This window comes from Oncorhynchus mykiss, chromosome 4, assembly GCF_057628025.1.
Source record: "Oncorhynchus mykiss isolate SJ-2025 chromosome 4, ASM5762802v1, whole genome shotgun sequence".
NCBI lineage: Eukaryota > Metazoa > Chordata > Actinopteri > Salmoniformes > Salmonidae > Oncorhynchus > Oncorhynchus mykiss.
Window position 1 is genome coordinate 23,457,619 of NC_143025.1, and position 27,899 is coordinate 23,485,517.

Sequence of the window (27,899 nt, forward strand, 5' to 3'; positions counted from 1 at the left end):
ATCCCTTTCACTGCTCAATAGGGACGCAGAGGTTTCTAAATAAGATTCACTTCCTGATTGGATTTTTCTCAGGATTTCGCCTGCAATATCAGTTATGTTATACTCATAGACAATATTTTTACAGTTTTGGAAACTTTAGAGTGTTTTCTATCCTAAGCTGTCAATTATATGCATATTCTATTATCTGGTCCTGAAAAATAGCCCATTTACTTTGGGAACATTATTTTTCCAAAAATTTCAAGAGGAACCTGTTGGGGCTAGGGGGGCACAAGGAGTTCCCTGAAGGGAACATGCCCTCCCATTCAGCTGATAAAAATATTCTTTAGAAATATTTAACTTTTACACATTAACAAGTCCAATACAGCAAATGAAAGATAAACATCTTGTTAATCTCCCCATCGTGTCCGATTTTTAAAATGTTTTACAGCGAAAACACAACATATATTTATGTTAGACGACCACCAAATTCAAAAACACACAGAGCGATATTTCACAGTCGCAAAAGCATAAATATAGATAAAATGTATCACTAACCTTTGATTATCTCCATCAGATGACACTCATAGCACATCATGTTATACATGTATTGTGTGTTTTGTTCGATAATGTGCATATATATATATATATACAAATCTCAGTTTACATTAGCGCGTTACGTGCAGAAATCTTTTGATTACAAAACATCCGGCGATTTTGCAGAAATACTCACAATAAACATTGATAAAAGATGCCAGTGTTATTCACAGAATTAAAGATAAATGTATCCTCTATGCAACCGCTGTGCCAGATTTTTTTTAAACTACAGAAAAATAATAATTTGAGAACGGCGCTCAGAACCCAAAGAAATAGCCGCCATTTTGGCGTCAACAGAAGCTACAAAAAACACTAAATATTCACTTACCTTTGAATATCTTCATCAGAAGGCAGTTCCAGGAATCTCAGTTCGGCAACAAATGACTGATTTGTTCCATAAAGTTCCAAAAAGCCATAATTTAGCCACTTGTTGTTAGCTTGTTCAGCCCAGCATTCAGTCCTCAAAAAGCACAAGCAATTCCTTCAAACAAAAACTCAAAAAGTTCTGTTACAGGTCGTAGAAACAAGTCAAATGATGTATGCCATCCATATTTAGGATGTTTTAAACATTAATCAGCAATAAGGTTCCGGAGAATTTCATTGTCTGAAGAAAAGCATAGGAACGCAAGAACACTCTCTCGTGACCGCGCGTAATGAGCCCAAGGCTTTCTGCCAGACCACTCACTCAAAGAGCTATTATGAGCTCCACCTTTATAGTAGAATCATACAACCAGAATCTAAAGACGGTGACATCTTGTGGAAGCCCTGGGAAGTGCATTCTCATCCATATCTAAGGTGGACATCCAATGGCACTGTTTTCTAAATTGAGTTCTCACTTCCTGTTTGGATTTCTTCTCAGGTTTTTGTCTGCCATATGAGTTATGTTATACTCACAGACATAATTCAAACAGTTTTAGAAACTTCAGAGTGTTTTCTATCCACCAGTAATAATAATATGCATATATACCCAAAGCATCCTTCACGCATCCTTCACTCATGCTGCCAAACATACCCTCATAAAACTGACCATCCTACCGATCCTCGACTTCGGTGATGTCATCTATAAAATAGCCTCAAACACTCTACTCAACAAACTGGATGCAGTCTATCACAGTGCCATCCATTTTGTTACCAAAGCCCCATACACTACCCACCATTGCGACCTGTACGCTCTCGTTGGTTAGCCCTCGCTTCATACTCGTCGCCAAACCCACTGGCTACAGGTTATCTACAAGTCTCTGCTAGGTAAAGCCCCGCCTTATCTCAGCTCACTGGTCACCATAGCAGCACCCACTCGTAGCACACGCTCCAGTAGGTATATTTAACTGGTCATCCCCAAAGCCAAAACTTTCTTTGGCCGCCTTTCCTTCCAGTTCTCTGCTTCCAATGACTGGAACGAATTGCAAAATTCACTGAAGCTGAAGACTTATATCTCCCCCTCTAACTTTAAGCATCAGCTGTCAGAGCAGCTTACCAGTCACTGTATATGTACACAGCCAATCTATAAATAGCACACCCAACTACCTCATCCCCATATTGTTATTTATCTTTTTGTTCCCCAGTATCTCTACTTGCACATCATCTGCACATACATCACTCCAGTGTTAATGCTAATTTGTAATTGTTCTGCCTCTATTGCCTATTTATTGCCTTACCTCCCTAATCTTCTACATTTGCACACACTGTACATTTTCAATGGTGTTATTGACTGTACATTTGTTTATGTATAACTCTGTGTTGTTGTTTTTGTCGCACTGCTTTGCTTTATCTTGGCCAGGTCGCAGTTGTAAATGAGAACTTGTTCTCACCTGGTTAAATAAAGGTTAAAGAAATTTTTAAAAACATGCTAGAATCACCTTTGGTAGCGATTACAGCTGTGAGTCTTTCTAGGTAAGTCTCTAAGAGCTTTGCACACCTGGATTGTACAATATTTGCCCATTATCAAATGCTTTATTCTTTCCTTCTCTGTCAAGTTTGTTGTTGATCATTGTTAGACAGCCATTTTCAAGTGTTGCCATAGATTTTCAAGCCGATGTAATTAAAAACTGTAACTAGGCAACTCCAGAACATTCAATGATGTCTTGGTAAACAACTCCAGTGTATATTTGGCCTTGTGTTTTAGGTTATTGTCCTCCGGAAAAGTGCATTTATCTCCCAGTGTCTGTTGGAAAGCACACTGAACCAAGTTTTCCTTATTTTATTTTTTTTCATTTATTTTTATCCTAAAACACTCACTAGTCCTTGCCAATGACAAGCAAACAGTGGGGCAAAAAAAGTATTTAGTCAGCCACCAATTGTGCAAGTTCTCCCACTTAAAACAGACAAAACGACAACAAAAAAAATCCAGAAAATCACATTGTAGGATTTTAATGAATTTGTTTGCAAATTATGGTGGAAAATAAGTATTTGGTCAATAACAAAAGTTTCTCAATACTTTGTTATATACCGTTTGTTGGCAATGACAGAGGTCAAACATTTTCTGTAAGTCTTCACAAGGTTTTCACACTGTTGCTGGTATTTTGGCCCATTCCTCCATGCAGATCTCCTCTAGAGCAGTGATGTTTTGGGGCTGTTGCGGGGCAACACGGACTTTCAACTCCCTCCAAAGATTTTCTATGGGGTTGAGATCTGGAAACTGGCTAGGCCACTCCAGGACCTTGAAATACTTCTTACGAAGCCACTCCTTCGTTGCCCGGGCGGTGTGATTGGGATCATTGTCATGCTGAAAGACCCAGCCACATTTAATCTCCAATGCCCTTGCTGATGGAAGGAGGTTTTCACTCAAAATCTCACGATACATGGCCCCTTTGCAGAAAAACAGCCCCAAAGCATGATGTTTCCACCCCCATGCTTCACAGTAGGTATGGTGTTCTTTGGATGCAACTCAGCATTCTTTGTCCTCCAAACACGACGAGTTGAGGTTTTACCAAAAATATCTATTTTGGTTTCATCTGACCATATGACATTCTCCCTATCTGCTTCTGGATCATCCAAATGCTCTCTAGCAAACTTCAGACGGGCCTGGACATGTACTGGCTTAAGCAGGGGGACACGTCTGGCACTGCAGGATTTGAGTCCCTGGCGGCGTAGTGTGTTACTGATGGTAGGCTTTGTTACTTTGGTCCCAGCTCTCTGCAGGTCATTCACTAGGTCCCCCCGTGTGGTTCTGGGATTTTTGCTCACCGTTCTTGTGATCATTTTGACCCCACGGGGTGAGATCTTGCGTGGAGCCCCATATCGAGGGAGATTATCAGTGGTCTTGTATGTCTTCCATTTCCTAATAATTGCTCCCACAGTTGATTTCTTCAAACCAAGCTGCTTACCTATTGCAGATTCAGTCTTCCCAGCCTAGTGCAGGTCTACAATTTTGTTTCTGGTGTTTTCTCATTTTGTCTGTCATAGTTGAAGTGTACCTATAATGAAAATTACAGGCCTCTCATCTTTTTAAGTGGGAGAACTTGCACAATTGGTGGCTGACTAAATACTTGTTTGCCCCACTGTACCTAAAACATAATGCAGCAAACACCATGCTTCAAAATATGAGGAGTGGTACTCAGTGATGTGTTGTGTTGGATTTTCCCCAAACATAACGCTTTGTTTTCAGGACTAAAAGTTCTTTTTTTTTGCATTATTACTTTAGTGCCTTATTGCAAACAGGATGCATGTTTTGGAATATTGTTTATTCTGTTCTGGCTATTCACTCTGTCATTTATGTTAAGATTGTGGAGTAACTACAATGTTGTTGATCCATCCTCAGCTATCTCCTATCACAACTATTAAACATTGTAACTGTTTAAATCACCACCGGCCTCATTCCTTAGCTGTTTCCTTCCTCTCCGGCAACTGAGTTAGGAAGAGCGCCTGTATCTTTGCAGTGACTGTGTGTATTGATTCACCATCCAAAGTGTAATTATAACTTCACCATGCTCAAAGGGATGTTCAATGTCAGCTGGTTTTATTTTTGCCCTACTACAAATGGGTGCCCTTCTTTGCGAACCATTGGAAAACCTCCCTGGTCTTTGTGGTTAAATCTGTGCTTAAAATTCACTGCTCGACCAAGGCGACCTTACCAGTGATTGACTTGGACTGAAAAGGTGTCGTTACTCATGTTGGTTGCCAGTACAGTTTATATGTAGGTGAAGGAGCACCACAATACCTTTGAGCTAATATTTTATAATAGGAATTGGAGATCAAGCGGTAGAACATTTGAGGGGCCGGTATTCAGCTCCGGTGAGCTCATGCCCAAGTCAAGCACTGGACCATACAGACAATTCTATGTGTGGGGTACAGAAATGGGGTACTCATTTAAACACTATTACTACACACCAAGTGAGTCCATGCAGTCTATTATGTGACTTAAGCACATTTTTACTCCTGAACTTATTTAGGCTTGCCATAACAAAAGTTTGAATATACTTATTGACTCAAGACATTTCAGCGTTTCGTTTTTTACATTTATAAACATTTCCAAAAACCCAATTCCACTTTGACATAATAGGGTATTGTCTGTAGATCAGTGATACAAAATCTTAAATGCAGGCTGTAACAACAAAATGTGGAAAAAGTCAAGGGGTGTAAATACTTTCTGAAGGCACTGTAGGTGCTTGTAATGTCACCCTTTTAAAAAAAAACAATGAATGTGTGGGGGTGGATTGGGATTTGACATTAAATGTACCGATATGTCATAAATATACACTGAACAAAAATCCCAGACATTTTCCATCTGCACAAAAAGCTTATTTTAATAAGATTTTGTGCACAGATTTGTTTATATCCATGTTAGTGAGCATTTCTCCTTCGCCAAGACAATCCATCCACCTGACAGGTGTGGCATATCAAGAATCAGATGAAACAGCATGATCATTACACAGGTGCACCTTGTGCTGGGGACAACACAAGGCCACAGATGTCTTAAGTTTTGAGGGTGCATGCAATTGGCATGCTGACTGCAGGAATGTACACGAGAGCTGTTGCCAGAGAATTGAATGTTCATTTATCTACCATAAACTGCATCCAATGTCGTTTTATAGAAATTGTCAGTACGTCCAAACGGCCTCATATAACTGTGTAACTATCCAGCTTCTTCACCTGTGTGATCGTCTGAGGCGGGGTGGGGGTGCTGATGAGTATTTATGTCTGTAATATAGCCCTTTTGTGGGGAAAAACTCAGTCTGATTGGTTGGGCCTGGCTCCCCAATGGGTGGGTCTGCCATGGCTGCACCCCAGCCCAGTCATGTGAAACCCATAGATCATTAGTGTCTAACTGACTAATTTCCATACACCCATATATATGGGTTTGGCCGGTGTAGGCCGTCATTGTAAATAAGAATGTGTTCTTAACTGACTTGTCTAGTTAAATAAAGGTTAAACACAACACTCCCCTATGGGACTCCCAATCACGGCCGGTTGTGATACAGCCTGGATTCGAACCAGGGTGTCTGTAGTGATGCCTCTACCTCTAGAGATTCAGTGCCTTAGACCGCTGCGCCACTCGGGAGCCCAAAACTTGGGAGCCCCAAACTTCAAATCTTTGAAACGGTTGCATGTTGCGTTTATATTTTTGTTCAATATATGAATGAGTTACCAGCCCAATGTTTCATTCAGCAAGCTGGGTGATAATGGGTACTATGTTATCAGCATAGTTCAGATGCAAACTAACAATGACATTAGAACACTCAGGCCTCCCACCCAGTCCTTTGCCAGTGTAAAGCACCAACCTTTTTCATGATGTTTTCTGGGGGCACGTCTCTCCTGCCCAGTGAGTAGGGGGCCCACTGAGTAGTGGGAGAGACCACCTCCTGGCCGTTGTCCAATATATTGCTCTGTTGAGAGGGGGTCTGGAGAGAGAACAGGGTAAAGGAACACAGTTTAGAGTATTATCACTGCTATGGGGGTAACCTGTATATGCTTCCAACATGACTACAGTTTTTTGCAGAGATAAAGGTGAATCAACTTGCTGTATTGATTATAACGTTATAGTCATTGGTAATAATAATACTTTCGGAGGAGTATTGCAGCTAGTAATCCAGCATTCTTGGATCAATATCATGACCTTAACTTCTTTATAAGTTTAAAGTCCTAAACGTATGAATATATCAGTTGGGTTGTTTGCCTCCTGTCATTTTGTCCACTTACAATACCTATTTGATAAGAATAGGTTATCTGACAGGTTTAGAGAGATTTTGGCAGGCAAAAAAGTACAAGTTGACTTACATGCACTAAAACACCTATACGGGAAAGATAAGCAAGCGAGAAACTCAGATAAAATCTCTTTGTTTCATTACAATGTGCTTGTCTGTGTCCTTAAATGCACAGTGTCTATAAACTAGGCCAAATTGCACTGAGGCTACTGAGTGACACAGGGTACAATAATAGCCTTACACAGTAATACTAACATAGAGTAGTACTGCTGTAACCCATAGAGCAGACACCGTAGCTGACACACATGCAACACACTGCTTTGATATTTCAGACAACAGATAAAAGACAGCGCTTGGCTTGAAGTTGAAATGGGAGGGATTCTTAAGGCTTCTTTCACACCAACACAGCTGAAATTGTATAATACTTGGCTTCACTGTATGCATTTTATGCTGATACTGTGATACATGAGTCTCGGGTCTAGGCTCGTTTTTTAATGCTGGTATCATTTCTGGGCTCAAGTTTCATCCTTCAAGATTAGAATGTACAATATTGGAATACAAAGTGGACTATATTAAAAAAAGATATACAGGCATAGCATTTCAATGTAATAACATTCTCCATTGTAAGGAAAATGCAGCTTTTGGTAATATTGTGATGCTTATGATGAAAGATATTTTGAAGCTTTTATCCTGACAAAATAGTAAATATGCAGTACACTCCCTGTATCAAATGAATGTGAAAGGGTTGATCTGCACTGAGACTGTTTCTGTGTTTTCTGGTTCATACTCACATTGGGTAGAGGTAGCCACTGTGTTGTTTGGTTTTCATGCTTATTCATGTTATTGTAAAAGTTTATTGTCATGCTTCTGCTGGCATGCGGTGCAGCATAGCCTCCAGAGCACAGCATGCCGAAGTTTACTGTGTTGTGCTTAAGGACAGCGCTCTGATAGGAGGGAAACAATCACTTGACATGAGTAAATGGGTGAGCCACTGGGTTAACGGGATTGCACCAAGACACATTGCGTAGCTGCAACAGATAAAGTGAGCTTGACAAACAGAACAACAACAGAACAGAGTTACTACAGTAGGCTACCAGCACAAACACATTAAAACACACTCATGGATACAGTACTACTATGTATTTCATAAAAGCAACAGTATGTACTTTTATTTAAGAGATGTTTAGCACTGAAGTACTTGCCTATATTATCAAGGGCCGGTTTCCCGGACCCAGATTAAGCCTAGTCCTGGAGTGCTTTCTAGTTCAGAACTAGGTTTAATCAGTGTTAACTAGGTTTAATCAGTGTCACCATCATAATTCATAAGTCCACAGATGCAGGTAGTCCGGCGTACAATTGCGACACAGCTACATGGCTCTGAGTCTACCGTCCGCAGCCCAAATGCGCACCTGCCCAAAATTCCCAACCAACGCGGCTCCACGAACGCATCCTCCATTTCAATGAGGATTTGAAAGTATGAAAGCCATTGTTCCAATATTATAGAACACTGCTGTGCGTACGCGTACACATTTTGGTCTCTGACAGACCCTTTAGGGCAGGGATCATCAGCTAGATTTTTTTCTTGAGTAGATGGTCAGAGGGCCGGAACATAATTACAAATCATTTGATGAAGGGCAGGAGACATGTAAGAGAGGGATTTTTAAGCCTGGAGACAAATTAGACATAGATTGTGTATGTGTGCCATTCAGAGGGTAAATGGGCAAGACAAAAGACTTAAGTGATTTTGAACTGGGTATGGTAGTAGTTGCCAAGCGCACCAGTTTATGTCAAGAACTGCGGTGTTGCAACTCAACATAAGGAAGGTATTCCTAATGTTTGGTATACTCAGTGTATATCTCTCTATTATGCGTGGGAATACTTTGGAAACTATATCCAACATTTAAATCACTTGGAGCTGATTTGCTGGTCTTTTTACAGTCTTTCATGTCCAACAATAAAACACTAGAAAAAAAGTTTGTTTTTTGTTTGTTTGATGCTCAGAAAACTTTTTGGGGAAAATAAAATCCCCCGCGGGCCACCAGTTGAGGGACCCTGCTTGAGGAAAACCGACCCAAACAGTAGTAGTACAGACAGATAAGCTTGTCTTGTTAAAGTATGATTTCATACTAACAGTAATAGAAAGAAAATAAAAGTTCAGAGAAAGGAGGTCAAGTGTTTGTGTAATTTATACATATAGTGAAACACAAAATGAGACTGGTGCCACAACTGGAGAACATAACTAAGCAGTGGACTGAACACATGTCAATACTGGCGGTCATGCAGTCAGGTGGCGTGTGTGTCAAGACAACAGAAGGCCACATGTAGATGGTGTGCAATCGTGTAATATACTGGAGGCAACGGTGTATTCCCAAAGTGGAAAAGAAGTTGTCAGACTTACCCGGTCTAATCGTTTGGCCTCTATATGTCTAAGTAGCTGTTGCCTCCAGTCTACTGGCATCTTAGAGGACATATCGTCAGGCTTAAGCTGCAGCTGCATGGTGCGCATTTTCATCTCATCAGGGCTCTTTATATTCTCAGTGCAAATGCTCAGATTATAATCTGGGGAAATCTTCTCCAACAAGGCAGCCATGGTGGGTCTGGCAGACACAGGCCTGGCCTGGGACGCCCCGAACGTCTCCGTGCTGTAACTCCTGGCCGACAGAGGCCGCCGCTGTGTGAGGCTCTTAGTGGGGTAGCCCGTGATGGGCTTCTTAGGCTCCTGGTAGGAGGAGTAGTCTTCCTCGTACCTGCCGTTCCTCTTGTTGTACTGTTGATCCTGCTGGGCCATGCTGGCCAGACTGTTCTGGTGCTCCAACATGCCTTTGAAATGCTGCCGGCCATAGTGGTCCGACTTCTGCTGCATCTCCTTGGCCTCCTGAACCCTGCGGAACAGGGCCAGCTCTGTGGAGCTGACCAGGGAGTCGGCCCGCCTCAGGAACCCAGGCCGGGAGCGCTGACTGGGGATGGGGAAAGGTTGCTGCTGCTGGGGAGGCTGGTTCTCCTCGTTGACTGAGGGCTGAGAGTAGGAGAACATCTGGTCCATGGGAGGGTAACCCCGGTAGCCCCTGGGGCTCACCAGCTCCTTGGGCAGGGTCTTCCCCGGATGGTTGACGTACTCAGGGGTGTTGGGGAAGGGTGGAGGGGCCCTCCTCTCCTGCTGCTGATTCCTCAAATCCATAGCCCCCTGAGGGTTGAAGCTCTGGTCGAAGTGGTAGACCTTCTTGGGGATGGAAGGCTTCTGCTGCTGGCTATTAGTTCCGTAGGCATCATCATCGTCCAGCATGGGAGCAGACTGGCTCCGGGACATGCTCTGCTCCATGAGGCCCGGCATGTCTGGACGGTCAACACTCCCCTGATTCTCTATGCTGGAGCTGTAGGTGTCCACGGGAATACTGTACACATTGTAGGAGCCCATGTCTATCTCATCAATGCTCTGAGACTTCTTGAACTTAGCCTTCACCTCCTTCATCATGGGAGAGAGGCGCTCAGAGCTCTTGCTCATCACCATGGCCCCAGAGCTTGGTCTAGTGGGCTTGGATTGGACATGTTGGTACATGTTGGCCTGCTGGCTGCTGCGCCCCTGCCCAGAGTTCCTGGAGTCTAGGTAACCCCACGTTCCTGTGGAGGGGAACGTGCCCGGCAGCTCTCCATGATGCATCTCCTGCTCAAAGTCGTTGCGGTCAGGATTGGGGCTGTTGCCTGGGGAGCTCAGCTTGGAGGGGAAAGCCGTGCGGTCCTCGAAGGGACTGGGCGTCCTCGTCCAGTTCTGCCACGGGTTTGGAGGGGGAGGGTGAGATACTTCAGTTTCGGGCGTGTTGCGGACATTATGGAATTGGTGGGAGGGGTGTTGGTGAGGGGCATCCTGCAGCTCCAAGGGGATGCCCACGATGCGCTCCTGCCTCATGAGGGGCCGGCGGCCCCCATGGGAGGTGGAGGCGCTGCAGGACTTGGAGCCCAGCATGGGGTTACCACTGCTGCTACCACTGGGAGTCTCCATAGGAGCCTCTTCAGACACGAAGCCTGTGTTGTCATAGTGGGAGGAGTCGTTCCACTGGTCAAAGGTGTCGCTGAGGGGGCGCCGCTCGCTGCGCTGCTGCAGTGTGCTGGAGGGAAGGGTCTCTCTGGGGTCTCTCTGACTCAGTAGGGGCTTGGTCTCGATCGGCTTGGGGAACTGCTGGGCCAGCCTGCAGAAAGAGAGTGGGCACAGGTACAGTGCCTTGCGAAAGTATTCGGCCCCCTTGAACTTTGCGACCTTTTGCCACATTTCAGGCTTCAAACATAAAGATATAAAACTGTATTTTTTTGTGAAGAATCAACAACAAGTGGGACACAATCATGAAGTGGAACGACATTTATTGGATATTTCAAACTTTTTTAACAAATCAAAAACTGAAAAATTGGGCGTGCAAAATTATTCAGCCCCCTTAAGTTAATACTTTGTAGCGCCACCTTTTGCTGCGATTACAGCTGTAAGTCGCTTGGGGTATGTCTCTATCAGTTTTGCACATCGAGAGACTGAAATTTTTCCCATTCCTCCTTGCAAAACAGCTCAAGCTCAGTGAGGTTGGATGGAGAGCATTTGTGAACAACAGTTTTCAGTTCTTTCCACAGATTCTCGATTGGATTCAGGTCTGGATTTTGACTTGGCCATTCTAACACCTGGATATGTTTATTTTTGAACCATTCCATTGTAGATTTTGCTTTATGTTTTGGATCATTGTCTTGTTGGAAGACAAATCTCCGTCCCAGTCTCAGGTCTTTTGCAGACTCCATCAGGTTTTCTTCCAGAATGGTCCTGTATTTGGCTCCATCCATCTTCCCATCAATTTTAACCATCTTCCCTGTTCCTGCTGAAGAAAAGCAGGCCCAAACCATGATGCTGCCACCACCATGTTTGACAGTGGGGATGGTGTGTTCAGCTGTGCTGCTTTTACGCCAAACATAACGTTTTGCAATGTTGCCAAAAAGTTCAATTTTGGTTTCATCTGACCAGAGCACCTTCTTCCACATGTTTGGTGTGTCTCCCAGGTGGCTTGTGGCAAACTTTAAACAACACTTTTTATGGATATCTTTAAGAAATGGCTTTCTTCTTGCCACTCTTCCATAAAGGCCAGATTTGTGCAATATACGACTGATTGTTGTCCTATGGACAGAGTCTCTCACCTCAGCTGTAGATCTCTGCAGTTCATCCAGAGTGATCATGGGCCTATTGGCTGCATCTCTGATCAGTCTTCTCCTTGTATGAGCTGAAAGTTTAGAGGGACGGCCAGGTCTTGGTAGATTTGCAGTGGTCTGATACTCCTTCCATTTCAATATTATCGCTTGCACAGTGCTCCTTGGGATGTTAAAGCTTGGGAAATCTTTTTGTATCCAAATCCGGCTTTAAACTTCTTCACAACAGTATCTCGGACCTGCCTGGTGTGTTCTTTGTTCTTCATGATGCTCTCTGCGCTTTTGACGGACCTCTGAGACTATCACAGTGCAGGTGCATTTATACGGAGACTTGATTACACACAGGTGGATTGTATTTATCGTCATTAGTCATTTAGGTCAACATTGGATCAAACAGAGATCCTCACTGAACTTCTGGAGAGAGTTTGCTGCACTGAAAGTAAAGGGGCTGAATAATTTTGCACGCCCAATTTTTCATTTTTTGATTTGTTTAAAGTTTGAAATATCCAATAAATGTCGTTCCACTTCATGATTGTGTCCCACTTGTTGTTGATTCTTCACAAAAAAATACAGTTTTATATCTTTATGTTTGAAGCCTGAAATGTGGCAAAAGGTCGCAAAGTTCAAGGGGGCCGAATACTTTCGCAAGGCACTGTATCATAGCATATCATTTCATCAAGGTTTTACTTACAATACAGAATAGAGGGTAACATTCATAATGGACCTGAAAATATGCTTTGAAATACAGGTTTACATTTATTTCCAACTTGGAGTTTTGATAGGTCAAATCAAAGGCTGCATTAAAATAGAAAGGTACTGTGTATTTTAAAGTAATGTTTGCCTGAAGCTATACTGCTGGCATTTCAAAGGGAATCCAATTGCTTTTTTACCAATATATCATAAATGGAAAATATGCGCAGATTTGAGCTGGACTGTTTTCCATTTGGTCTGAAAGTATCAGTAGGAATATCAAACAAGTCAACTATAATTGTATCCACGGATGAAAAAAGTATTTTTCAGTGAGAGCTCAATCTGTATAATTTCAGCCATGATTGGAAAAAATAACAATGTTCTTGGAAGTTCTGGCACGAACTGACTAAAACAGTTTCAAGAGCCCCAATGGTAGAGTAGTGTTTCAGCTGCATTTCAATGAAGAAGAGAGTGGAGAGGAACAGACAAACAGAGACACAGACAGACAGACAGACAGACAGACAGACAGACAGACAGACAGACAGACAGACAGACAGACAGACAGACAGACAGACAGACAGACAGACAGACAGACAGACAGACAGACAGACAGACAGACAGACAGACAGACAGACAGACAGACAGAAAAGAGACAGCGAGAGAGATGTCTGTTAATGAGAGATGTGCACTACACTTGACAGCTGGAGTTCCACCTCCTGTTCACCCAGGTGCCCTACACAACACCCCTCTGTCTCAGGAAACAAACAGGTGGAATCAATGCCTGCTGGATGACATATTGACACAGTACAGAACAGTACTGGAAGTGACACAGCTAGCAAGCACTTATCAGACCACAGGTTGCTGTGAGGCCACTGAGCCTCGGATTTTGCTAAGGGCGGACCGATACCGATCCTAGGTCACCGGAAGTTTGTTATCAGGCGAGTGTCTGTGTCTCTGGTTCAGTGTGAGGACTGTATGTTGAGAGTCAGTGAGCCACTACCCACCTGTTGGTCCAGTGTTGTTGAGGCACTCCTCCATCCTTCCCAGCAGCCTGCAGGGTGGACCCGTTCCCCGGGGGGTTGGAAGAGCCAGAAGAACCCTGGGACGGAGAGTAGTCTGAGTAGGTGGCCGACGAGCCACTGTTGTTCAGGCAATGCATCTTGTCTGGGTCTGACTCATCTATAGATTCTGACAGGGGAGTGGGAGAGAAAAGCATTGGTATGTCTCTGACGATAGCTACCTGTGAAATGAATCTGAATAGGGGCTTTAAGGAGACATCTCATTTTCAAAAGGTCACTGCTCATGTTTCCACATAAAATGTTGGTTAAAGCTTGGGGGCAAAAGATACTTGAGAGAATTGGATGTCGTTTCTCCTCAAATCCAACAGCGAGCCATTATGTAATGGATTGCAATTAATATGCTTCATACCGTACCTCATTAGAATACAACACTCCCCAAGGACATTCTATAATAATTGTGCATTTCAGGACTATGTTTTGTAATCTCACAGGAGGAAACACGCATGCAATTAGAAAGAACAATAGCAAACACAGGGATTTTCACTGGAGAGTTTAGAATGCTTGAGGATTTTTCATGTCAGAACAGGATTAGAGTGGAGGGTGAGTGTTTTTACTGATAGATGGTCAGCCTCCCACCGATCGAGATATCAGCCCAAAATGGCCTGTAGCAACTAGTCAATCAGCTCACTCTGGTTTATCAGAGTGTGAGATTAAAAATACAGTATAGCCTCAGAATATAGATACTGGCTTTAAGACACATATACTGTATAGTGTAGTTCTTATAATTGGAGCATACAGTAACAGCTCTTCTTCAACTGTCAAAGTTGACTGTAAATGCTCTAACATCAGTGATAGGCTAATTTACAGCATTCAGATAGGGGAACAGAGGACAGTTATTGCATATACTTAAATGATATTGGTTGTGTTTGTACTGAATTAGAATACCAGCGACAAAAGTTTGAGGCCTACCTTTCTTGTCTTTCCCCAGTAATACAACTTTTGGTTTGTACATGGGTGGTTCCACCAGGGTGGGCCTCATATCAGAGATACGGATGTCATTCGGAGAGCCGCCCATAGAATCCTGAGAAGAAAAATGTGTTATTACACAACAAAAGACAGAAACATAAAAACACACACACACACAGCTTCTTTAACACCTTACCGACTTAACTCAACAATTTTGGTGAGGTTCCTGAGGGAGGAACTAACTAAAGGACACAAATATCGTACATAACTGTTCATTATTGTACTGCTTATATATATTGCACTCATAGTGTCTACAGAAACTGATATATTTTCTCTATTTCTCACTTGTCCACTGGAGCATGTCCTATCTGTGACTTCCTGCTATCTTAGTGCCCAGAAGGCCAGCTGTTTGCTACAGGAGAGCCTGCTTCCCACACCTGATGTCCCACATCTGCCGCCCTGCTCTGCTCACTGTTCCCCCACAGGGCAGGCTGAGGTTGCTGAGCGAGGAGACACCACCAGCCAGGTTGCCTGGCAATCCCCAGGAACCACATCCCAAGAACACCCACTACACAGCAGCGTCTTACTGACATATCTGAATCTCACTCAATTTCCTGTCTCTGTCATTTTTACAATGCAAATAAGTGGCGCAAGTGTAAAAAGAAGCTGCAACAATTTCCAATAGTCGTGCGGTATATGTTGTAAAAGCTATAATTTCATAAGTAATACAATCCATATCTATGATGGGGCTACTATGAGGGTTTAGCATGTTCAGTGCAGAAGTTAAATGATACGCAACGATGCTGTCGTGTAACGGTTGCATTCAAAGCTCAATTTGATATATATACCTCTGTTTCAAGTATTCAAAGTGATTCAGTCCATTTTGACAGCTGCACCGTTTTCTGCTTTGGGTAAAAATGCCACCTTAAATCACTCCCAAGGTTATGTTTCCATAATTGACCAACACCTTCTCTGTGCCTGGGAGTAATTGACAAGGCAGGCTCGATGTTTTGACCACATCTCAAATGAATGCTTGATTAACTCATAACCAACAGCTGTGTAGAAACTGTAGTGTGTAATGCCACTAAGTGCTGGAGTTAGCCTTGGCACTGCCAGTCTTCTGCCCATTTGCACACAAAACTAACAGCTATATAAGCTACACTATAGTATACTGTATAAGCTTTACCAGTCATGATCCACAGACTTTACATGAAACAATTCAAGTCCAGCTGTAGTACTGTACATTATATACATTACAGATCAACATATCTTTGCAATATATAGTGTGGCTGTTAGCTTTCTTTCATCTTCATGGTTCATGCCAGTCAGACTTCGTTTCTCCAGATGTTTCATAGCCTTTGTCAGGGTGCACAGAGGCAGTGTGAAGTCACGCCAGCCGAGCCGTGATTGAGCAGACTGCCTAATGTCTGATCTCACAGCCACTTACTATGAGGCAGAAACAGGAAGAAGCTGTAACGGCTGATGATGTATTCTCTGGCTGTGGCAGCTTGGGAACCACGCGATGTAAAGAAATCTAAGCAAACAAACAAACACACATACAAACAAATAAAAAATGTAGAGGACGTGTTCATGGTTCTACAAAAAAAAGTATGTGTGAGGTAAAGAAGCATGGGTTATGGCATCAGCACCCCCCACCCAGTGCCCCAGTTCTCATTGCGTCACTCAAGGGTCTCTTTTCCTGGAGCTTTGCGGGGGGAGACAGCATGAGGCAATCCAAAGCAGTAATGGACACAAAGCACACAGGACATTGCAGCTCTGTCAAAGGGCATTGCAGCTCTGTCAAAGAGAGGTAGCGATATAGCAGAGTTTGCCAAGCACAGGAGGACCTTCCAGCTTTAATGAAAATAAGCCGTTTCTAGCTGACACCTTGGAACCTATATCTACTGGAAAAGGGATTCTATATGTATTTTTATCTTACAGGTAAAAAATACATTTAAAAAAATCCCCATGTCATCTTAACTTAAATCTATGTTAAAAGGACTAACAACCAGCATAAGTGCATTTACACCCCTGATGTATACGGCCCAAACCCTGGGCTCATACATTTATTGAAAAAATATTTAACCTTTATTTTGACATGGAGTCAATGCTGCAACCAAGGTCTCTTTTCAAGCACCACAATACACATCAAAATACAACAAACACATTAAACTACACATTCATATGCACAACAAAATACACATTATTATACACAACAATAGGCGAAAATAAAAACACAATCATAAAAAACACACATTCTTCAGTAAAAAGGTCCTCTAACAACCGTCTGAAATGCAGTAAAGGCACCAATTGTGTACTGTAGATCATTCCACACATAAGGTGGAAGGAAATTATAGGCTGATTCACCTAACTCTCTAGACACCAAAGGAGTCTCCAGAGTTAACCAACCCTGTGAACAGGTTTGATAACTTGTCATTTTAAATCTTAATAGAGACGTTAAGTAAGTCGAAAGTTTGTGGAGCAGGGCTATGTAAACAACAAGAGTGTAATGATGTGATCTACGTGACTTCAAAGAGGTCCAGTCAACCTTCTATTAAAGAATACAGTGAAGAGTAATAAAATGAAGGGCACTATGAAAAACGGCATCCAAGGGCTTAAGAGTAGAGGCAGCTGCACTTTGATAAATAGTATCACCATTATCAAGAACAGGTAGAAAGGTTGACAGCACAATCTGCTTCCTGCTGACTAGAGAGACAAGATCTGTCTCTGTAAAAAAAAGCTAACTTTAAAGCTCAGTCGTATGTTTTTAAAACGATCAATCATTGTCAATCCAAATACCAAGGTATTTGTATGCAGGGACTCGTTCGATTATAGAACCATTCGATGAGTAAAGAGGTAATCCATCTGAGACAATCTTGCGAAAACTTGAAAACAACACATATTTAGTTTTGCCTGTATTAAGTATGAGTTATAAAATCAGTAAGGGATCCTGCACAAGTGCAAAATCAGACTGTAGCCTTGTCACAGCCAGGTCAGCACTCAGGCAATTGTGTACATAATAGTACCATCCGCATATATATTAAAAAAACAATTTTTTACCGATTGACCAATAGCATTTATATAAATTGTGAAAAGAACAGGTCCTATTATCAACCCCTGCGGAACACATTTATGTAATTCCAGACTTAACACCATCAATCACGATGGCCTGAGCTTACAAAGAAATGACCGTAAGAAGATACAAGAGACAGTACATATTGTATGTCCTGCTTTATTCAGCTCCAGATGCTGGCCACTTGACTCTGGGAACAGGCGTTTAGAGATTACCTATTCAGATCTAGCCTCTGAATACCATTGACACGGATCTTTGCTCTGTTTGTTCAACAGCCTCTGCTGTTCATTGTACAGTATTTTTCTAGCCTTATCACAGCCAAAACTTGAGCGCCAGGTTACCCCTTCGGGACTTGCAAATGCACTAATACTTAACATTTGAGTTATGGCCGAGTTAACTTCCATTTTAGCCACAATATGATATTATGTTTGCCAAAATAATGCACCTTTTCACACACTGCATTAAAAACAATGAAAACAGCACCTCAGCAGACACTAACTCCTCTGCGTATTCAGAGAAAGAGAGCTAACGATTTAACAAAGACCCAGTTGAGGCCATCATGGGGGCTTTGAGGCTTCCAGATGAAAGGATCCTATGATCTCTGCAGGTTTTATTCACATCACCTCTAACAACAACTGTAGACATGTCTAGTATTAACCAGCCTTTAGTCTTGAAATCTTTGGTTGTACACTACCATACCCACTGTTCAGAACATGGCCTCACGTGGAATCCTTAAAGAGAAGGGTGGGCCTAAGGCTTAATAGGGTGTGAACAATGCTGAATGGGTGTAGACAAAGAAGGGCTGTCCAGTAGATGTACCTAAACATTCAAGGGCCATTTTCTCAAAAGTGGGGTTACAAGTTTATCAACTTTCAAAGCAGAATCACTTTTCCATTGTTCCTCAACTGTAGTGTATGATACCATTCTCAACCTCCGAGTCTCTACTTTTATCCAATCTAAAAAACATAATTTCAAATGTTGCTACACAAGACCGAATCGAGCCAGTCGATCACATTTTTGGTTGATTTCACATTAGTTGACAACTGACGTCTGCGCCCAGTGGGCTGAGCCTACATTAATCTTTCGAAATTACGTTCAGTACAACTGGTCTCACCTCTACCGGAACTCTCACGTTGAACCAGAGGCAACTGAGGACAACTAAATCTGACATAATCACCTGAAAGGACCTTGAGGCTGCAGTGTAAATATTTGTCATTACTCCCTCCCGCATCGTGCCCAATACAAGCTGTTGTTTAGTTTGTTTTCCTGGTGTTACAAGAGCGTAATAAGTACAACCTTCTTAATAACATGTCCACAAAGAGATTGTTCCTGTACCTCTGAGCTCTCAGTCAGATCCTCCTTGTCTTTGCGCTTTGGGATGTCGATGGCAGAATTGTGGATTACACCCTGCTCTGTCATCTGAGTCTTGTTGAACTCTCTTTCTCTCTCTTTCATCTCTCTCTCCATCACCTGGAACAGGACACTCTGAGTGAAACATATTTATCCCATTCATCCAAAAATGTATAATCTATGCATTTGTTTTTGTACATATATATACACACACACACACACACACACACACACACACACACACACACACAAATGAGAGAGAGCGAGAGAGCAAGAGAGAGAGAGAGAGAGAGAGAGATGGTATGTGTGGGTCTCTGGGTGTGTGGTGTGACCTGGCCTGTTACCTCTTTGGGGGGCATGGGCCAGGGGGGTTCATACTGTTCTTGTTTTCGTGACTCCATATTGGTACCAGAGCAGTTAGTGCTGAGGGGATGCTGGTTCTTGCCCACCATGTTCTGCACTGACTTCACCATGTTCTTCAGATCCTCTGGGTACGGTGTAGGGTAGCGCTTCAGATTGATCTCAACCTGGACAGAGAGGACGGGCAAAAATAAGCGGGAATAACAAAATAAAAACAGTGAGAAACGCTCAACAAAAAGTCCTATGAAACCTTGACTTTTCCAGAGTTGTCCTCTTCCTCCTTCTTCTCCTCGAACTCAAAGGCCACAGTCATCCTCTGCTGACGCTGTTCCTCCCATAAGGTGGGGTTGAAACTGTCACTGTCTGACTGGTAGTCTACGGAGGATGGGCAGAGAGACAGGGAGGTGTCACTGACTTACTGTGCACTGGTCTCACACTGATGCGATTCTGACATGCTCACTTCACCACCAGCATACAGTGCACTGGCACATAACCTAACCACCTGTCAACTCCCTCAAAGTAGAGTTCTTCACGGGTTCAACAGACCTGAAATTCCGAGATCCGAGCAGTCGCAAGCGTCTACGGCTCATAAACGCTGACTTCTGTTCGGATCTGGGTCAGGTCTGATATAATTGCCACGGGTCTCAGGTATGTGCAATTAAAATGGATTTACCGACCGGACCCGATTTGACCCGTCATCTGTTAATTTAATGTGTGAGGTGATGATAACTGCACACGCTTATAATCTGTGTCAGCCAATTGCAACTCAATAAAGCGTATAGCTTATGTACAGCTGAAACTGCTTCCGGCTGCTCACCTCACGTGTGTCTGCTGTTGAGGAGAGAGAGAACGAGAGAGAGAGAGAGAAAGGAGTCTTGGCCTAGGCTACTGTTGATTGATTTTTCATTTAAGTAAAACTAAAGTTAGAAGAGAAAGAGTATAGTGAAAAGAAGCCGACAAGACAATGTCCTTGGGGACAGGTTTCAATATTGTAGTGGACAAAGATGATAAGAATGTTGTGTAACTGGAAATTTTAACTGTATGTGTCCACATAACTGAGCATGTGACTAACCTTGTGAAACTATCCTATTATAATCTGCTGTTCTCGGGAGAATCATCCTGTGTTGCAAACCAGCTTGCTCATGTGTCCTTGTATAAAAGGAGAACTGACAGTCCCGCCCAATAACAGGAAACTATAAAGATATTTGCTTATCACCCAATGCTTCAGAATTCTGACTGTGCAGTGTAACTCTGTTGTTCCCTCTGAGCTCAGATATAAATAACCTTAATTTGGTCTCCAGCAAATCCTTATTTTATAATATCCACCACAGTTGGCACGGCAACATGGACTGTGTGCTAGTCAGGTTTGATGGAATTTTCAAACTTTTATTTATTTACTATTATTACTGTATATGCTTGTTATTATTGGAAGCCTATTTAAGAATCTGTTTGTTTCATATTGTTGAGCCATTTTCTTTGGTCAAATTAAGTTCCAACTGTAATGTTGTATTTTCCACAATATAATAGAATTACCGCTAGGCCTGGGGCTACTCGCGCTTAAAGCATGAAAAGCAAAAACCAAAGAGGGAAAGATTCAAACTGTATTTAATGTCGCAATATAACAACCTGTTTGTATTTTCTCTATAAACAATGACTTGACTTACTTTGGATATTACCGAAATAAAGTAAAGACACTTTGGTGTGGTATGGTAATTATTAGGCTTAGCTACTGCATGCCTACAAAGGTAGTGCGCACCAGTGCTCCAACTGATTCCGGACAATTGAATTTGAGGTGAGGAAGAATGTTTTAGGCCTACCAGAGTTACTCCTTTAATCTAACAGTATAATGCTTATCTTTATACAAAATATTCTAAATGGAAAATTAATGAATTAGCCCCCTTCTGTACGCCTATATCTGAGCAGACAAGTATAAAGAAATGCAGGTCGGTGTCGGGAACATGGCTCCGGCATATCTTTCTCTCGGTCTCTCTAGGGATAAGCCTAAGCTTCTTCTCCTTTACATTTATTTAAAAAATGTATGAATATCATAGAGAGGACACCTAGACCTGTAGGCCTAAATGCATGCAATGCCCTGATGCATTTAAATAAAAAGATGGCTATGAAGTTTTGAATATGCTACACATCAAACAGTTTTGTCATTTGTTAGAGGTTTCATCTTTCTCTTCGGATCTGAACGAGTCTCTCAGATCTGAACCAGCACGGGTCTGTTTGGGTCTGTTTTTCCACGGGCTATTTCAGAACTGGTCTGACTTTCCTCAGGTCAATTCACCCACAACTTTTTGGACCTGTGAAGAGCTCTACCTCAAAGGGTAGTTCAGTGACACGTGCTCTGCACACGTACTACTGTACATTACTAGAATAGATGGGTATATCAAACACCATTAATCAATTGTAAATACATATCCATGACACCTTAGCCATCACTAAATCACACACGCCACACTGGTCCTCAAAACAGGGGCCCCTCAGGGGTGCGTGCTCAGCCCCCTCCTGTACTCCCTGTTCTCTCATGACTGCACAGCCAGGCACAACTCCAAAACCATCATTACATTTGCAGATAAAGCAACAGTGGTAGGCCTGATCACCAACAACAACAAGACAGCCTATAGGGAGGAGGTCAGAAACCTGGCCGTGTGGTGCCAGGACAACGACCTCTCCCTCAACGTGATCAAGACAAAGGAGATGATTGTGGACTATAGGAAAAAGAGGACCGAGCACGCCCCCATTCTCATCAATGGGACTGCAGTGGAGCAGGTTAAGAGCATCAAGTTCTTTGATGTCCACATCACAAACAAAAATGGTGCAAGCACACCAAGACAGTTGGGAAGCGGGCACGACAAAACCTATTCCCCCTCAGGGGACAAAAGATTTGGCATGGGTCCTCAAATCCTCAAAAGGTTCTACAGCTGCACCATCGAGAGCTGGTTGCATCAGTGCCTGGTACGGCAACTGCTCAGCCTAAGACCGCAAGGCACTACAGAGGGCAGTGCGTACGGCCCAGTACATCACTGGGGCCAAGCTTCCTGCCATCCAGGACCTCTATACCAGGCAGTGTCAGAGGAAGGCCCTAAAAATGGTCAAAGACTCCAGCCACCCTAGTCATAGACTGTTCTCTCTGCTACTGCATGGCAAGCGGTACCGGAGTGCCATGTCTAGGTCAAAGAGGCTTCTAAACAGCTTCTACCGCCAAGCCATAAGACTCCTGAACATCTAGTCTAATGGCTACCCAGACTGTGCATTGCCCCCCCCCCCCCCCGTCCCCCGTCACCCCTCCACATCACTGCCACTCTCTGTTGTCATCTATGCATATAGACACTTTAATAACGCTACCTACATGTACCTACTACCTCAACTAACCGGTGCCACCGCACATTGAATGTACCGGCACCCACCTGTATATAGTTATTTTTTTACTGCTGCTCTTTAATTACTTGTTACTTTTATCTCTTGTTCTTATCCATATTTCTTTGAAACTGCACTGTTCGTTAGGGGCTCGTAAGTAAGCATTTCACTGTAAGGTCTACCTGTTGTATTCGGCGCAAGTGACTAATAACATTTGATTTGATAGTAGTACTACATCCACTTTGAGGGAATAGTTGGCTGTCAGGATTTCCCCTCATGTCAGCATGTGTTACATGTAATTTACATGTAATTTCTACCTCACCCTCATCATGTCGTGGTTGCTGAGGGAACATGTAGTTGGTGAGGACCCTCTGCTTGGTCTCTGGATGGGCCTCGGTCTGGAGAGGGATCAGGGCCTTGGACTGCACACAGCACACATCATTAACTCTTCAAGTACCGCTGATACACAGGTATTACATCATTAGAATGTATCAGTAAATGTAATTTCTTCCCAAGAAAACAACACATAAGATCATATTTACCTGATTGTCTGATAGCCAAAGAGCAGCAAGATCTTTTAGTTTTGTGAAAGTGAACGGAAGGTTTTTTAATCTGTGTAAGGGAGAAGAAGACAAAATAGGCAGTAAGAAGGCATATCATCTAATTGAGTACATATTTTTGTTTATTAAACTTCAAAAGGTTACTTAATTTGCAATTAAAAGTGAGAAGTGATTATATGGAAATAATTCAGACAAGTGGCTTCAGCTCAACTTCACATCATTCTCCACAGAGTGTGTAAGAGGCACATTGTGTTCTGATGTGTTCAAGGACACAGATCGACATATAGTCCAATGTGAAAATCCAAGACTATTCCTCTGCCAAACACAATCACAGCCTGTCTGCCTCTGACTGACTGACACCCACCACACAGGAAAGTTAACCAACACACAAAGGGGGAAAAGTAAGTTACCGTGGCAACACACTCAGTGAACTTCGCTTTTACAACAGAAATCTGTCAGCGGGAGACAGTGTTGATGGCTACCGTAGGTAGAACGAAGCAGGGTTGGAGTGGTTGAACGCTCAGCTCTGTGGTGTCGCGTGTGGACACAGGTCTGCCTAATGGGTGCCGTGTATTTAGTGATAGTATGGTTTAATTACCTTGGATCCAGTAAATCACTGGCAGAGCAACTAAACATCTCATAAAGAGCTTAATTAGCCCGGGGGCAGGGGAAGTGCTTTCTAATGTTGTGCAGCTATCTTAATGGGCCATTAGCAAAATAATAACCACTAGTTTATATAAACTCCTCAGAAGAATGTCCCATTCCACCTACGCGCTATGTAAATAAATAGACACATAACACAAGCCTACAGTATTAAGCTGTTGTCTTATCAAGGAGAGTGTGAGGAACATATGGATTCACTGTGTGTGTGTGTGTGTGTGTGTGTGTGTGTGTGTGTGTGTGTGTGTGTGTGTGTGTGTGTGTGTGTGTGTGTGTGTGTGTGGTAACCAATAGTAACCTATTGTCGCTTAAATTGAGAACATGTAGCTTGGTCATCTGCCCAATTTCGTCAGGTAGAAACTCCAGCTTATTGGAGCGTAACGACATGACTGTCACATTCTTACAGTTCCCAATCTGCAACAAAAGGGATGCAAGCATACATTTCAATGATCACTTTCCATCTTCCTTTCACCAAACCATATCAATTACAGAAATACATGCATTGTGTGTGAGTGTACAGTGGGGTCTGGAATTATTGGTTCCCCTGATAAAGACCAGCAAAAAAGACAGTGTAAAATAAATAACACAAATACTGAGATACACTATATATACACAAAAGTATGTGGACACTCCTTCAAATTAGTGGATTTGGCTATTTCAGCCACACCCGTTGCTGACAGGTGTATAAAATCGAGTACGCCTCCATTGGACTCTGGAGCAGTGGAAACGCGTTCTTTGGAGTGATGAATCATGCTTAACCACCTGGCAGTCTGTTGGACGAATCTGGGTTTGGCGGATGACAGGAGAACAGTACCTGTCCCAATGCAGAGTGCCAACTGTAAAGTTTGGTGGATGAGGAATAATGGTCTGCGGCTGTTTTTCATGGTTCGGGCTAGGATCCTTAGTTCCAGTGAAAGGAAATCTTAAAGCTACAGCATACAATGACATTCTAGATGATTCTGTTCTTCCAACTTTTTGGCAACAGTTTGGGGAAGGCCCTTTCCTGTTTCAGCATGACAATGCCCCCCTGCACAAAGTAAGGTCGGTGTGGAAGAACTTGACTGGCCTGCACAGAGCCCTGACCTCAACCCCATGGAACACCTTTGGGGTGAATTGGAAAGCCCGACTTCAAGCCAGACCTAATCGCCCAACATCAATGGCGGACCTCACTAATGGTCTTGTGGCTGAATGGAAGTCCCCGCAGTAATGTTCCAACATCTAATGGAAAGCCTTCCCAGAAGAGTGAAGGCTGTTATAGCAGCAAAGGAGTGTAGTGTATATTGTATGCTCAAAAAATATATAAAAAATTATATTTGTTTTATACTAATACAATCGCTCTTGGTAAAGTTCATGATGCCATTGACCTTAACAAGAATCCCAGGACCAGTGGTAACAAAATAGCCTCATAACATCAAATATACACCACCACATTTTACAGTACGGATGAGGTATGTTCTGCATATGCATTGTTCTTTCGAAGGCCAAACCCACCATTGGTGTATCTGGCAAAAGATCTCATGTCATCGGACCTGTTTTGCTCATCTTTATCAAGGGATTGAAACATTTCGAACTCCACTGTATGTGTATGTGTGTATAGGATCAGTGTGAGGTTATTGGTGTGGGACAGACAGACGTACCTCCCTGGGTAGTTCAACAAGGAAGTTCTCATCAGCAGAAAACGTGCGGAGGTTATGCAGGTAGCCAATGGTTGGGGGCAGGGACTCCAATTCATTACAGCTGCAGTCAAACTCTTCTAAAAGCGATAAACTGGGTAGAGATAGAGAGAGGAGAAAGAGACCCTTTGGAATCCTTCGTGCCACAGCTACTTTCACTTGGTTAGTTATTGGTGTAAGAGCAACAAATTAAACATAACCAACACACTATCTACAATAATACAGGCAAAATCACAATTCTGCATAGATACTCTACTTCACATGTCTTTGATGTACCATGTTAATATTTGCATATCATTTTGTTAAGAACCTACAAAGCACAGACCAACTTCATTCGTCTGCTAAAAATGTGCTGTGAATTCTTGAAGTGGAACATTTAGATATATCATAATGATACAAATATTATTTCACTCAAACACTTTGAGGAAAAGCCACCGGTAGATTAATTTCAGCCACAGGTTGCATTCTTTTTTGTTGACAGATGGAGCCTCAGATGTTTGATCCCTCCTTGGTGTCCATGGCAACACATATTAATTGGGTTCCCTTTAAGACTAGATGCATCTAAGACATGTACAGGCTACAGAGGTTGAAAATGGTCAATCAAGTGGATTCGTGAGAATCATGACAATATTCAAAAACCATGACTTGATAGAATGAGATATTCCTCTAGAAGGCAAACTAAAATAAAATAAACATGATTTGAACATAAACTGTTTTAATCCCACGAGAGGAAATGAATCATTGATGTTGCCGACTCCCTTTCACAATCAGTATCTGGTGGTGCAGAATCTCTTTTCAATCAGAATATAATCAACAGTATGCTTTTAAAAATATATATTGAATATTATTCTCCAATTGAACTTCATGAATGACACACTTCACTCTATATCTTATATCTTAAACTCTAAAGCCACAGTGTTTATTGAGTCAAATGCCCTTGCCTCTTTGTCAGATTTGAAAGGACAATGGATTTGATGATTTGATTTGTAAGCAAAATCAACAACTGTCCAGCTTTAAAAATGTCCTCCCACAGCCTCCAACAATTCTAAATTCAAGCTCCAACAGAGCGTATAGTGTACAATGTCAGTGTATATGACCAGGAGAGGACGAGGGGAAGAGAAGCCTCCCCTCAGTGGACAGAGTTCATTTGTATTTATTGTACACACAGCAGTGTCATTAGCTTAACATTTGTCCCAGCTGGCCTCCCATATGCAGGACTTTCACTGGATCCCCTTCCCCGGCTGGAACATACAGTACAGACAGGGAACGTTAAGGTGAGCACTTGCCTGAATAAACATGCTGTGGCGAGGAGGAACGTATACAGGAGACAGTGATTCGCGGTCTACTTACCCTAATTTGGCGCGTCCACTAAGTGGCCCATTTTAGATGCATGTGAAATAACCACAACACACAAAACCGACCAATGACAAACCAAGAAAAAAAGGTGCACTGAAAACAGTATCACAGGCTTGGGGATAAGGATGAACATGACATGATGAACTGTAAGTTGGTGACCCCTGACCTATTAGATCACAGTCTCAATGACATGGCATGTTCAAAGTTGACCCACAGAATTTCCTCTGACTCATTATATTTTCCAGATTAAACTTTTGATATAATATAAACAGCATATCAAATAAAACAAATATATTAGGCCGGCTGTTGAAACTGCAATACTGGCACAGAGTCAACTCCTCTAAGAGAGCCATATTCCACAACAAATGAATGGCATACACCCAAAATGTCAGTGCACATTTTAGAACAATGCTAAGCCGGAGGGGGGAAGAAAGAAAGAGAAAAAGAGAGAAAAAGAGAAAGAGAAAAAGAGAAAGAGCAAAAGAAAGAGAAAGAGCAAAAGAGAGAGAAAGAGAAAAAGAGAGAGAGAGAAAAAGAAAAAAGAGAGAGAGATGGATAGATCTATCTATCTCCTCTCAGTGCCGCTAACTGAGACACAATGTACTGCATCACTCTACTTGGTGTGAACAGTGATGGAACCAATCAGCGTTAGTCAATGTGAGGTGAGAAGGAGCAGCAAGGAGAAGGTGCCAGACTCAGCAGAGTTTCAGAACCCTTCTATCCACAGGCCGTGTTGAATACAGCTCAGCTCAGTAGCAAACCAGCGGAGGAGAAGACGAGATTCAACGTGTCAACCGGTTTTACCATCAAAATTGCTGTCTCTGACGCCTTTTAATTTGGTTATGCAATAGATGCCCTAAAATTGACTGCCATTCAGTTCCATGATAGATATTAACTAATAAACAAGACTTGGAATGTAGTTTAGCTTTTGGCGTAATAATTTC

The 27,899-nt window shown here is 42.6% G+C and overlaps 1 protein-coding gene across 18 annotated transcripts in view; it reads right to left on the minus strand.

Moving 5' to 3' along the window:
* LOC110521548 (leucine-rich repeat-containing protein 7) overlaps positions 1-27,899 on the minus strand; it is a 138,698-nt gene that overhangs the window by 13,822 nt on the left and 96,977 nt on the right. For 5 of the 18 annotated variants that reach the window (XM_090231526.1, XM_021599156.3, XM_021599152.3 and 2 more), the window contains exons 11-23: positions 26,950-26,967; positions 25,564-25,693; positions 24,225-24,340; positions 23,249-23,318; positions 23,029-23,128; positions 19,594-19,718; positions 19,328-19,510; positions 18,969-19,103; positions 14,564-14,675; positions 13,580-13,763; positions 9,112-10,897; positions 7,505-7,657; positions 6,291-6,410 (exon numbers count right to left, since the gene is read on the minus strand). In XM_090231526.1, the coding sequence (XP_090087652.1) occupies positions 6,291-6,410; positions 7,505-7,657; positions 9,112-10,897; positions 13,580-13,763; positions 14,564-14,675; positions 18,969-19,103; positions 19,328-19,510; positions 19,594-19,718; positions 23,029-23,128; positions 23,249-23,318; positions 24,225-24,340; positions 25,564-25,693; positions 26,950-26,967 (3,232 nt within the window). The remainder of the gene's footprint in view (positions 1-6,290; positions 6,411-7,504; positions 7,658-9,111; positions 10,898-13,579; positions 13,764-14,563; positions 14,676-18,968; positions 19,104-19,327; positions 19,511-19,593; positions 19,719-23,028; positions 23,129-23,248; positions 23,319-24,224; positions 24,341-25,563; positions 25,694-26,949; positions 26,968-27,899) is intronic. The other 13 variants (XM_090231538.1, XM_090231530.1, XM_021599153.3 and 10 more) reach the window with 3 other exon arrangements.